General features: G+C 43.4%; 1 protein-coding gene across 3 annotated transcripts in view; it reads right to left on the bottom strand.

Annotated features, from left to right (window-relative positions):
• Window positions 1–6288, bottom strand: part of ap2a1 (adaptor related protein complex 2 subunit alpha 1) — a 62936-nt gene extending 56648 nt beyond the window's left edge. Inside the window, exon 1 of one of the 3 annotated variants that reach the window (XM_043679527.2) lies at window positions 6083–6288. In XM_043679527.2, the coding sequence (XP_043535462.1) occupies window positions 6083–6149 (67 nt within the window). In that variant the 5' untranslated portion in view covers window positions 6150–6288. The remainder of the gene's footprint in view (window positions 1–6082) is intronic. The other 2 variants (XM_043679528.2, XM_043679525.2) reach the window with 2 other exon arrangements.
• Between the last annotated feature and the right edge of the window lie 7477 nt (window positions 6289–13765).

Here is a 13765-nt window from a genome sequence, read left to right as displayed (position 1 = left end):
TCCAGTCACAAGGAACAAAGTTAGTGGCCAGGGCTGAAATAACTGACCTGAACTCAGGTGGTGACAAAGGTGCTGGACGGTTTGCTGACATTGTCCAGGAATCTCAATGAAGTTGTGTGGAGAACTGCTAAAAGCAGTGTGGGTAGGGATGATTATTAGTAACAGACTCTTTACCAGCTTAATTACTCCCAACAAGAATGGCCAAGGATCAGTCATGAAATGGGTTTACAGTGGGGCAAAAGAATTGCACCCTAACAGCAGTCCACACCCCAAGTAAGAAAGGGATAAAAATGTTAGAGTGGGGAATATGTTCCAAAGATCTTTTACAGGTAACCTTTTTTTAAAGCAAGCATGCTTTGTAATTTAGTCAACTGTTCTAAAACTCAAAAATGATCAAACCTCTCACAATACCTATCAGGCAAGACATGACACCACGGTTTCACTGTATCAACCTTACAATCTTAATCAACTATCTATTTAACAAACATATAACCAAACTCAGAATACAATTTTAATATGGGGACCGAGAAGCATCTACTCTCCCAGATTCAATTATTCCTTTAAGCACACTAAACGTGAAGGATGTACAATAGTACAGATGATCAACAAGAGAACTTACATGCACACCTGCCCACAGCTTGAAGCTTAAATTTTAATTAGGACCGGTTACACTGCCTACGATTCCAGTCCATTCCCTTTTAGGGGTGTCAGCCATAGAGTACCTCATACCCTTGAGTCGTCTCCTCCCAAAAGTGTTCAAAATTTAAAAAAGCAAGCTCAATGTCTCAACTGCCTTTTTTTCCCTAAATTTTCCAGCTGATATTTTAGCATATTAAACTAAAATCTCATTTGTCCTCACTGGTGAAGGTAAAAGCTTCTCATGGCACTGTTTCAAATAAAAGGAGTCCCCCCCCTCAGCACAAAAACAAATTCGGAAATCCAAAATTTAAAAACAATTCAGCTCAGTCAAACTCTCCAAAGAAAAACAGAGTTAACATTTCAGGTTGATGAGTTTTCATGAGAACTCCAAGATGCTGACTGACATGTGCATAACTAACATTTCCCCTACCAACCACACCCCCCCCCCCCCAACTCCCCCAATCTCAGTATACAGGTCACTATTTCTTCCAGAAGTAACACACAAAAAATAAATCTGGTCATTATGTAATTGTAATTTGTGGCTGCCACATCTTCAACATTACCTACCTAGCTAGCTATAAACAGTTGTGATCACTGACATCAGAAAAAGGTGCTACAGAAATTCAAATCTTTACTTTTATACATAAACATTTACCAAACAGGTGGTGTTTCAAGTTGTTCATGCTGCTGCCACTCTACTCAGCTCACAACTGTAGAAAATAAACTCCGACCAGCTTAATAACAGGCCCCAAAATAACTGATGCAGAATTACTCTAAAAGTCTCAACAATGGATACAGCTCGCCATTGTTGTTTTTAATTCTTGATGTTGATGAAAAAAATCTGCCTCTCTTTTGGAGGGTGTGTAAGATTTTCATCAACACAAACTTCTGCAGCAACAAATTCCAAGGATTGTGCACTGTGGTTATCTTTCAGAAAGTGAAGCGAGATTAAGGAAACTAGAACTGTCCACTTGAGAAGGGGCCATTTCATTCATTTTGCCTGCATTGCTTCTCTTGAACAGCTAACCATTTAGTCCTCTAGACCTAAAGACCCAGTTCTGCCAAAATTTATCCACTACACAAACAACTCAAGCTTAATATCAACTAGAATAGCAGTCTTAAAACTATTCGCTGTTTCTGGTGGAACAGCCAAAAGCGAGTTCAACATTTTTCACCGTGGGACAGGGAAAAGGAGAGGAGAAAGCTAGAGTCTGTGTCTCAATATTTTTTAATAATAGAGGCACCATTTAGTCCAGAAATTCACAAATTAAACTCTTATTCTGTGGCATATTAGCTAAACTCAGATAGCATGGGAAGGTGCAGCAGGACTCAACGCTACTGATCCAAGATGGGAGAGACAAAGTTATTTGCTACCACAATTGATCACCAGGCTTGTGTCAATACAGCTGATAGAGGCTGTATTGTTAGGCTTCAAGTTCTAATCACTAATTAGTGACCCTTGCCCTAACAATTCGCACATACAGATCCCACGTAGGATCACCTTGCTCAAATACAAAGCTATCTAATGTTGACCATACTACCTGTTTAGGATTCCATTTTATGTTTTTTTTCTTTAATGGGATGTGGGCATTACTGGTAAGTCCAGAATTCATTGCCCATCCCCAACTGCCCTTGAACTGAGGAGCTTGTTCAACGATTTGAGAGGGTGGTCAAAAGTTAACCACGTTGGTGGCAGTCTTGAGACAGTCACATCAGCATGACCAGACAAGGTGGACTGATTTCCTTCCCTCAGAGGACATTGACATGATAACTAGGAGAAACAGTAAGGTATTCAGCTCTTCAAGCTCACTTCACCATTCCATATGAGCATGGCTGACCTTATCTCAGCCTCAACCACACTTTCCTGTCCAGCCACCATAACCCTTCAATGCACTGCTAATTAAAAGTGTGTAAATTTATCCAGTGTCCTGGCATTCACCACACATGGAAGGTGGTAAATCCCATCGATTCACAATCCTTTGAGAGAGGTAATTCATTCTTGTGTGTTTTAAATCTACCGCCTGTTAGCCTAATACCATGACCTCTAACTAAAGTGAACCAGATGGAATTTTACAAGAATGATAGTTTCCCAGTCACCAACACTGAAATTAGCTCTCGATTTGAGATTTAAATGAATTTAAATTCCACGAAATGCCTTGGTGGGATACAAACTCATGGCCCCAGAACATTAACAGAATTTGCTGGAAAAGCTCAGCAGGTCTGGCAGCATCTATGAAGAGAAATCAGAAAGTTCATGTTTGGGGTCCAGTGATCCTTCCACACTTTTGAGGAAGGGTCACCAGACCTAAAACATGAACACTAATTTCTCTTCATAGATGCTGCCAGACCTGCTGAGCTTTTCCAACATTTTCCATTTTTGTTTCTGATTTACAACATCCGCAGTCCTTTCAGTTTTTATTTCCCCAGACATTAGCCTGGGCCTATGGACATTACCATTATCCCCCCTTAACACAGAATGATCCTCAAGTGAAATAGTGAGACAGGGAAAATTTAAATTCAGAGGGATCCAAGCCTCATGGCACAAAAGTCACATTTAATGTGAAAGTACGACAAGCAAAATAGGAAAGCAACTCATATACTATCTTTATTACAGATTAAAAAAATTGAGGTGAAAAAAATCTTACTGCAGTTGTATATGGAACTGATGAAGACCCACCCCTGGAGTACTACACACCGTTTTTGTCCCCCTCGTCCAAGGGAGGACAATACACTTGCCTCGGAAACAAAGTTTCACTAGACTGGTTTCCATGACGAGGGATTGTTGACGAGAAGAGATCAAGCCTATGTCTCCTGGAGTTTCTTGAAGATCTCACATTGATACATATAGAATTGTTAAGGGGCCTGACAGTGGAAATGCTGGGAGGATTTTCTTTCTAGAATTAGGCTCTTATGTCCAAGACCCTAAAGATTGCTGTGGTTCAAGAAAACCATTCACCACCTTCTTCGCATACAGTTCTGTCATCCTGCTACAGGAATAATATTATTAAATTGGAGAGGGTGCAGAAAAGGCTTACCAGGATGTTGCAGGGATTGGGGGGGGGGGGGGGGGGGGGGGGTTGAGTTAGAAGAATAGACTGGGACTTTTTTCACCTGGAGCATAAAAGGTATGTAAAATCACTAAGGGTGTAGAGAAGGAGAAAAGCAATGGTCTTTTCCACAAATTGGGCAAGTTCAAAACCTAGTGAGAGGAGAAAGATTTGAAAGGGACCCGAGGGGCAATTCTTTCATAGAGGGTAGATCTCATGTGGAATGAACTGTCAGAGGAAGTGGTAGATGCAGATACAGTCACAGTCACAACATTTAAAAGACATTTGGACAGGTACATGGCTAGGAATGATTTAGAAGGAAATGGGCCAAATGCAGGAAAATGGGATGAGTTTAGTTTGGGAAACTTGGTTGATGTGGACTACTTGTACCATAGGGTCCGTTTTCACGCTGTCTGACTATGATAAATGCTAACTTAGCTAGTGATGACACAACACGATGATATTTTTAAAAACTGCATCCCAAACTCAATAATAATGGGTCAGCCATTTAAGATTAAGAGGAGATATTTCTTTACTCAAACTTCTGGATCTTTAGAATTCAATAAAAGATGAAGCTCTGGCTGTTCATTAGTTTAACAGACTCAAAACAGAAGTCCATGTATTTTGGATAACAACAATGACAATTAGGAACAACTTAGAAAGGTCAGCCATGACAACATGAATGGGAAGGTGGCTCAAATGGCCTACCTCCTCATATTTCCCACATTCCCAATCAGATACCGGTTGGCTGGTAAAACACATATACTTTGTCACTTCATTTCCTGTAATATCTGCATCTTTCTAACTGCAGATTGAAACCAGCAAATCTCAAACGGTCTCAACTTAGCATCTTAGCAAAATGAAAACTTCAAGCAGACCTCATCAAAACAAAAAGAAAGCCAGGAAAACTAAGTATTTGTACAGAGAAAGAGTTAATGTTTCAGATTGATGACTTTTCATCAGAATTCATGATGAACAGTCATCAAGCTGAAACGTTAGCATGGTTTCTCCCTCCAGGAACGCTACTGTATTTTGCTTTGGTGTCGGGATGTTCAAACATCACGACTATTTTAGGATTGAAGCATCAATGTTTGACCTGGATATTTTACAAAATATTGCAAAAACCTATTCCATACTGCAAGAAAAAAAGGATGAAAGGAGCGACTGTTTGATGTCCAGCTGATCACGCAATGAGGATACCAATGCAGCGTGTTGCTGACCCTTTGCAATCTACTCCGCTGCAAAAGTAATCTGACACAGGTCTGAAACCTGGCTCAACAAAGATTTGCACAGAAGTGGTGGCGTGCAGTCATTAACATTTACCAGTGGTCACATAATAGAGCTGTAAACATGACCGTAATGTTGGTGGTCAAGGTTCAGTACCAATCAGTACTATTGGGAAACTAGAAGACAGTGCAACCTGGAATTCTAAAATTGGACTGCAGTGGATTTTGGTGCATTAGCCAGAAATTTTGCAATGAATGCAATTGAGAACCAAACAACACCCTTACTGGTTTTGTCTTTTACTGCATTAACCTGAGTAATCAGTCACATCCATTTTGTACTGTTTCTCCCAAGCAGCAGCCTCTCCAGTCAGCAAATCATCTTTACTACACTCCCAGTCACTCAGATTTCATTAAGAGCTTGTTATTTGTAGTATATACTGCAAAGACACATGCATTCACCTTTCCTGTCCTAGTTAGTGCCCGGGATGGGATTGAATAAAGATTACAAGGAACAAATGCAAGATTAGACACCCTGTGGCTCATTGCAAATGAATCATGGAAACAGAGGGAACACAGAACTGGACCTGCTCCTTTGCCAGAGATTTCCCAACTTCCTCATCCCATTTTAAATGAAGTGCTCTGCTCATTGACATGATCCGCCCAGTGACCAATGCACCCTGCACCCGCCACAAACCCAAGTGCACAAATTTAACCCAGCACCATCCCCTTGCAGTCAACTTCAGATAGGGGCTACCACATCAAGGCGGGGGGGGGGGGGGGGGGCACATTCACTGCCACAACCAGCCTGCCACCTCAACCACCAAGACCCCCATTGGGGGGAGGTGAAGGGGGGTGTTGGCCCAGCTTAAAGAACTTTCTGGAAACAGCACAGGATGACAGCATTCTGCAAGGGGGGGGGGATCCCCTTTTCAAAGACCCCCACCCAAACCACCATTACCTCCAAACAAAAATAATAAAATTGGAGATATATATATATATTATTTATCAAGAGGATATTTTGTTTAATTAATTTGTTAATTAGGGATTATGTTTTATTTTCCCCAAATCAAAGGGGTGGGGGGGAAGAAAGCAGATGAATTATAAATGGTCTTTGCCTGTCCTCCTCCTCCTCCTCCACCCACCTCCCAAAGCCCATCTGCAACCACTTACAGTTCCTAATGTCCGAGATAAACACCGCCAACCCCCTCATCCCATCGCCTTTGGACACCGCCGGCATCTTCACGCCTTGACACGAACCACCGCCACCGCCGAGAGCGGGAGAAACGGGCGAAGGGGGAGCGCGATCGTTTACAATGAAAAGGCCCCAGCAGTTGTAAGCAGCAGCAGGCCTCGGTCCTCCTGTCACTGGGCGCCTGGAATCAGCAGGCCGGAACTGGGCGGGTCCTCCCCGGGGGTGGGAGGCGCAAGGCGGGGCGAACACTACCACCGGCGCCTACTGGCCCACACACCAGCCCATCAGGCATCCCGCCACCTATAATTGGTCAAGGTAACGTCAATCGTCGGAGACCCCGTTTCTTATTAGTCGGAGTCCCATCCATCATATGTGGGTGGGGTTCACCCAGCCGCCGCCCACACGGCGCATTGGCGTCCCACCCCGCCATCTCCATTGGCTATGGTGCATGTTCATCAGGATTGAATGAACTATTGGTTACGTCTATTGGATGAAGTGCACGTCGCTCAATGTGTCTTTTTTATTTCCATTGGCGGATATTGGGGGCCAGCCTCCTTATAGGGGCGGCCGACCCTATTCTGAATGCCGATTGAATTAAAAGCCTGCCGATTACGCTGTGCCTCCCCCGATTGGCTGGAACAATGACAGCGGAGTGGGCGGGTTCTATGGTAACCAAGATCGCTGGAACAAGGCGGCGGCGGAGGGGAAGCGCCATGATCCCTGTAGGATCCGGTCGATTAATTGAGATGAGCAACGATTCGAAAACATGTTCTCATCCAGGGAGGGCGGCGGCAAATAATATTATTCATCCGGTTGTCTTGCGTAAATGGGCGATCTGATTGGCTGAGAAACCCGTTCGGCGCACCGGAAGCAGCGCCGTCCCTTTGCTGATTTGCTAGTGGCTCTGCCAATCAGGAAGGTGGCATTTCCGATCGGCAGGGGAACCTGTCAATCATACCGTGAGGCTAGAGCCCGCCCACATTGCTCAATAATCCTTTGGCAAAACTACAATTGAAGGAAGAGGTTATCAATTAAATTAGTCAGTTTTGTTTGTAATTAATCAATGCACCCAATCTCAATACTTCATTACTGCAATAAAGAATACGAGCTGCCAAAAAGAGTCTCCTTGCATTATTAATTCTCATGATGTTTCTGGGTACCACACCTTTAGGAAGGATATATTGGCTTTAGAGGTAGCATAACATTGGTTCGGAAACAAATAAAAAATAAGTTATTGGGAAAGCTCAGCAGGTCTGGCAGCATCTGTGGAGAGAAATAGGAGTTGACATTTAGGATTCCTGTGCCCCTTCCTCAGAACCTTCCTTGTTTCAGAAGACTGATACCTGGATGTCAGGAAATTATTTTTAAGTCAACCTTTTCACAGATGTTACTATACACCTCAGGAACAAAGCTCTTGTGCAATGGTAATATCCCTATCTCAGACCCAGGAGTCCCCACATGTTATAGAAACATAATAACATCCCTGGACAGATTGATTAAAATTGCCTCTGGAGCAGATGTGACTTGAACTGAACTTCCTGCTCTAGAGGTAGGGACTCTACCACAAGATTCTGGATCAGTGGTGCTGGAAGAGCACAGCAATTCAGGCAGCATCCAACGAGCAGCAAAATCGACGTTTCGGGCAAAAGCCTCTACTCTACCACAAGAGCCTATAGGGCTTCAGTGGTTAGGTTATGAGGATATATTATACAAATTAGGCCTATTTCATTTAGAAGGTTAAGGAGTGCTCTAAGTCTTTTAAGTTTTTCAAAAGGTAAAAGATAGGGTGGATGAAAATAAACTATTTCCACTGATTGGGGATTCTAGAACTAGGAGGCATAGAGAATTAGGGCTAGACTGCTCAGGAGAGAAGTGTGGAAGTACGTCTACACACAAAGGATGATCAAGATTTGGAACTCTGTTCCACAAATGGCAGTTGATGCGAGATTAGTTGTTAATTTTATGTCTGAGATAGATATTTTCTTGTTAAGCAAAGGTATTTAAGGTAAAAGGGGCAAAGAGATATGTCAGCCATGGTCTCATTGAATGGTGGAACAGGGTCAAAGGGCTGAATGGCCTACTGTTCTTATATATTTAACGTGCTCCTGCTGTGCAGTGATAGTATCCCCACCTCTGGGCCAGAATGCCTGATTATGATCTGCACCAGAGGTCGATCATAAAATGTCTGAGATTGATTTTTGAATTAAAAAATGTTGCATTTACAGCACCAAAACAGATTTTGAATTGTTATAGTGCCATTCCGCCCATTGTGGCTGCATCAGCTTTCTGAATGAGCATCTCATCTAGTGCCATTCTCCTCCCATCAACCCATAACTTTGCATAATGCTCCTTTTCAGATAACTGTTTAATCTCTTCTGAATGCTTGATTGAACTTGCCTCTACCACATTGTCAGGTAGTGAATTCCTGACCGTAATCACTCCGAAAAAGCTTTTCCTCTTACCATTTATGCTTCTTTGTGGCCCGTTACTTTGAATCTGCGTCCTCTGGTTTTTTGATCCTTTTGTAAGCTGAAATGGTTTCACCCTGTATTAGAATGAAGAACTGCAGATGCTGAAAATCTGGGACAATGTCAGGAAATGCTGGAGAAACTCAGCAGGTCTGGCAGCATCTGTCAAAAGAAAAAAAATAGAGGTAATGTTTCAAGTGCAGTGACGCTTCAGCACTGGACTTGAAATGTTAATTCTGTTTCTCTCTCCACAGATGCTGTCAGGCCTGCTGAGTTTCTCCAGCAACTTCTGTTTAGTTTCACACTATTCACCCCTTTTTTATCTAGCCACATCATTGTACACGTCTGATACTTTCTCCTTTATGTTCTGTTTGGCTTTCCCTTAAATAAAATGTTCTCTTTTTATTTTCCCATGGGACTGAAAATGGCTGTCACTTAATGTCCACCTGAAATTGCCCTTGAGAGAGTGGGTGGTTATCTACCTTCTTGATTTTTGCAGCTCAAGCAGTTGCAAGTTCCACTCTGTGTTAAAAGAAAGACAAATATATGTTTACACTGTGCTTCTAGAGTGATTCGGCACGGAAACAGTCTCTTTTGTCCAACTTGTCTGCGCCAACCAGACAATCCCAATCTGACCATTCCCATTTGCCAGCATTTGGCCCATATCCCTCTAAACCCTTCCTTTTCATGTACCCATCCAGATGCCTTTTAAATGCTGAATTGTACCAGTCTCCACCACTTCCACTGGCAGCTCATTTCATACACGCACCACACTCTGCATGAAAATTTTAACCCTTGGGTCCTTCTTAAATCTTTCCCCTCTCACCTTAAACCAATGCCCTCTAGTTTTGGATGCCCCCACCCCAGAAAAATGACCTTCACCCTGTCCATGCGGCTCATGTATTTTAAATGTCTCATGTTGGAATAAGACATACTGAAAATGTGTTGCTGGAAAAGTGCAGCAGGTCAGGCAGCATCCAAGGAGGAGGAGAATCGACTTTTCGGGCATGAGCCCTTCTTCAGGAATGAGGAGGGTGTGCCAAGCAGGCTAAGATAAAAGGTAGGGAGGAGGGACTTGGGGGAGGGGCATTGGAAATACGATAGATGGAAGGAGGTTAAGGTGAGGGTGATAAGGTGAAGGTGATAGGCTGGAGTGGAGGTGGGGGGTGGAGAGGTCAGGAAGAAGAATGCAGGTTAGGAAGGTGGTGCTGAGTTCAAGGGTTGGGACTGAGACAAGGTGGGGGGAGGGGAAATGAGGAAACTGGAGAAGTCTGAGTTCATCGCTTGTGGTTGGAGGGTTCCTAGGCGGAAGATGAGGAGATGACCTAGGGTGTGCAGTGAGAGAGGGACTAACTGAAATCCTTGTAGAGGGAGGAAGAGAGCTTCTTCAAGGAAGGCATCCTTGTAAGAGGATTCGCAGTAGGTTAAAATCTTCAAGGAGAATGTGAGAACTGCAGATGCTGGAGATCAGAGCTGAAAATGTGTTGCTGGAAAAGCGCAGCAGGTCAGGCAGCATCCATGGAGCAGGAGAATCAACGTTTCGGGCATGAGCCCTTCTTCAGGAATGAGGAATGTGTGCCAAGCAGGCTAAGATAAAAGGTAGGGAGAAGGGACTTGGGGGAGGAGCGTTGGAAATGCGATAGGTGGAAGGAGGTTAAGGTGAGGGTGATAGGCCGGAGAGGGGGTGGGGACAGAGAGGTCAGGAAGAAGATTGCAGGTTAGGAAGGTGGTGCTGAGTTTGAGGGTTGGGACTGAGACAAGGTGGGGCGAGGGGAAATGAGGAAACTGGAGAAGTCTGAGTTCATCCCTTGTGGTTGGAGGGTTCCTAGGCGGAAGATGAGGAGATGACCTGGAATGTGCAGTGAGAGAGGGACTCACTGAAATCCTTCTAGAGGGAGGAAGAGAGCTTCTTCAAGGAAGGCATCCTTGCAAGAGGATTCGCAGTAGGTTAAAATCTTCGAGGAGAAAGTGAGAACTGCAAATACTGGAGATCAGAGCTGAAAATGTGTTGCTGGAAAAGCGCAGCAGGTCATACTGGCATAAGACATATTGGCATGCAGTTTAAAAGCTCTTATTTCTATAATTAGTCTTCAGTGAAACCTTTCAGCAACAAAATGCCTTTTTCTTTCTTCAGATGACTGGGACGGTTAACAATATTTTCATAAAATAAAGAAGGGACGAACAAAAAAACAAAAAAATATTAAATCAAACAATAATGAAAATGACAAAATGAAGGGAAAGAGGGTCTCAGGTTCAACTTCTCACATGCAGAGTTAACTGAACTGAGTTGAAGTGACAATAGGATATTAACAGAGTCATAGAGATGTGCAGCACGGAAAGAGATCCTTCGGTCCAAATCGTCCATGCTAACCAGAAATCCTAAATTAATCCTGTCCCATTTGTCAGCATTTGCCCCTTATCCCTCTAAATCCTTCCTATTCATATACCCATCCAGATGCCTTTTAAATGTTGTAATCGTACCAGCCTCCACCACTTCCTCTGGCAGCTCATTCCATACCCTCACCACCCTCTGTGTGAAAACGTTGTTCCTCATGTCCGTTTTAAAACTTTCCCCTCTCACCTTAAACCTATGCCCTCTACGTTTTGACTCCCACCCCGGGGAAAACAACCTTGACTATTTACCCTATTCATGCCACTCATGGTTTTATAAACCTCTTTAAGGTCACCCCTCAGCCTCTGAATTTTCAGGGAAAATAGCCCCAGCTATTCAGCCTCTCCCTGTAGCTCAAAACCTCCAACATCTGGCAACATCTTGTAAATCTTTTCTGAACCCAACATCCTTCCTATAGCAGGGAGACCAGAATTTCATGCAGTATCTGATGCCCTACACCATTCCATTATTATCCATATGTATGTCAAATGCTCATTTAAATGCCCTTAATGTCGGCAAATAAATACTTTTTAAATGTGATGAGAGCTTCTGCCTCTCCCACCCTCACAGGTGGTGAGTTCCAGATCCCCATCACCCTCTGGTCTCCTTCCTATCAGAAAGATGTTGTGAAACTTGAAAGAATTCAGAAAAGATTTACAAGGATGTTGCCAGGCTTGGAGGATTTGAGCTAAAGGGAGAGGTTGAATAGGCTAGGGCTGTTTTACCATGGAGCATCGGATGCTGAGGGGTGACCTTGTAGAGGTTTATAAAATCATGATGGGCATGGATAGGGGAAATAGACAAGGGTTTTCTCCTGGAGTCGGGGAGTCCAGAACTAGAGGGAATAGGTTTAGGGTGAGAGAGGAAAGATATAAAAGAGACTTTTTCACACAGAGGGTGGTGCATGTGTGGAATTGGCTGCCAGAGGAAATGGTGGAGGCTGGTACAATTACAACATTTAAAAAGCATCTGGATGGGTATAAGATAAATTGGGTTGGGATAGCTAGCTGGCTGGCATGGACGGGTTGGACCGAAGATTCTGTTTTCGTGCTGCATATCACTGTGACTCTATGACTCTCAAAGTGAATTTTATTTTCCTGTAATCTTCTGCCCATACTTTAAATGACCTTATTTTCCATTCATTCAAGTTAAGAATTAGAATTTTTTTCAGTGGCCACAAGCATTTTGGGACACCCAACAGTGGAGAAAGGCCTCAGGAAATCCCAAATTCCTTCTCCATGACCATACTACTGGAAGCCTGTGACCAGCAGTGTGCCCGCAGGATCGGTGCTGGGTGCACTGTTTTTTGCAATTTATGTCAATGATTTGGATGCGAGCATAAGAGGTACAGTTAGTCAGTTTGCAGATGACACCAAAATTGGAGGTGTAGTGGGCAGCGAAGAGGGTTACCTCAGATTACAACAGGATCTGGACCAGATGGGCCAATGGGCTGAGAAGTGGCAGATGGAGTTTAATTTAGATAAATGCAAGGTGCTGCATTTTGGGAAAGCAAATCTTAGCAGGACTTATACACTTAATGGTAAGGTCCTAGGGAGTGTGCTGAACAGAGACCTTGGAGTACAGGTTCATATCTCCTTGAAAGTGGAGTCGCAGGTAGCTAGGATAGTAAAGAAGGTGTTTGGTGTGCTTTCATTTATTGGTCAGAGTATTGAGTACAGGAGTTGGGAGGTCATGTTGCGGCTGTACAGGACATTGGTTAGGCCACTGTTGGAATATTGCGTGCAATTCTGGTCTCCTTCCTATCAGAAAGATGTTGTGAAACTTGAAAGGGTTCAGAAAAGATTTAAAAGGATATTGCCAGGGTTGGAGGATTTGAGCTATAGGGAGAGGCTGAACAGGCTAGGGCTGTTTTCCCTTGAGCATCAGAGGCTGAGGGGTGACCTTATAGAGGTTTACAAAATTATGAGGAGCATGGATAGGATAAATAGACAAAATCTGTTCCCTGGGGTCAGGGAGTCCAGAACTAGAGGGCATAGGTTAAGGTGAGTGGGGAAAGATATAAAAGAGACCTAAGGGGTAACGTTTTCACACTGAGGGGTGGTACGTGTATGGAATGAGCTGCCAGAGGAAGTGGTGGAGGCTGGTACAATTGCAACATTTAAGAGGCATTTGGATGGGTATATGAATGGAGGGATATGGGCTAGGTGCTGGCAGGTGGGACTAGATTGTGTTGGGATATCTGGTCGGCATGGACAGGTTGGACCGAAGGGTCTGTTTCCATGCTGTACATCTCTATGACTCTAAATTGACAATATTAATCATTGTCCAAATGCCTCTCAATATAAAGCAGTTCATCAGCAATGGATTATTGTTATCATGATGGAGAAGATATATTGATAATTGGTTTATTGAGAAATGCTCATGGCAACTGATGATGTGGTGATAACACAAATTAAAACAACTAATAGTAATGCGTAATGTAATTTGATGCAATCATTAAAATAATTTTGCATTGATATAATCTTTTAAATGGCAGAGAATGTTTATGTCGCATTTATTAACCAATTTAATAGCTTGGTCCACCCCAATTGAAGCGATGGTTAAGAAATCATAACAACATCACTGCCTCGGGAAGGCAGCCAACATCATCAGTTACCCCTCCCACCCCGGTTAGACTCTCTTCAAACCTCTTCCTTTGGGCAGAAGATACAAAAATTTAAACACATGGACCAACATGTTCAAAGACAGCTTCTTCCCCACTGGTATTAGACTTCTGAACTCACCGCTCAAATTTCAAACTTAATGTTGATCTCACTCTTGATGCACCTTCTCTGCAGCCG

The sequence above is a fragment of the Chiloscyllium plagiosum genome, unplaced genomic scaffold, assembly GCF_037043375.1.
Source record: "Chiloscyllium plagiosum isolate Xiang-an unplaced genomic scaffold, Cpla_swu_hap1 HiC_scaffold_33, whole genome shotgun sequence".
In the NCBI taxonomy this organism is placed as follows: Eukaryota; Metazoa; Chordata; class Chondrichthyes; order Orectolobiformes; family Hemiscylliidae; genus Chiloscyllium; species Chiloscyllium plagiosum.
This window is presented reverse-complemented; position numbering and strand designations above follow the sequence as displayed.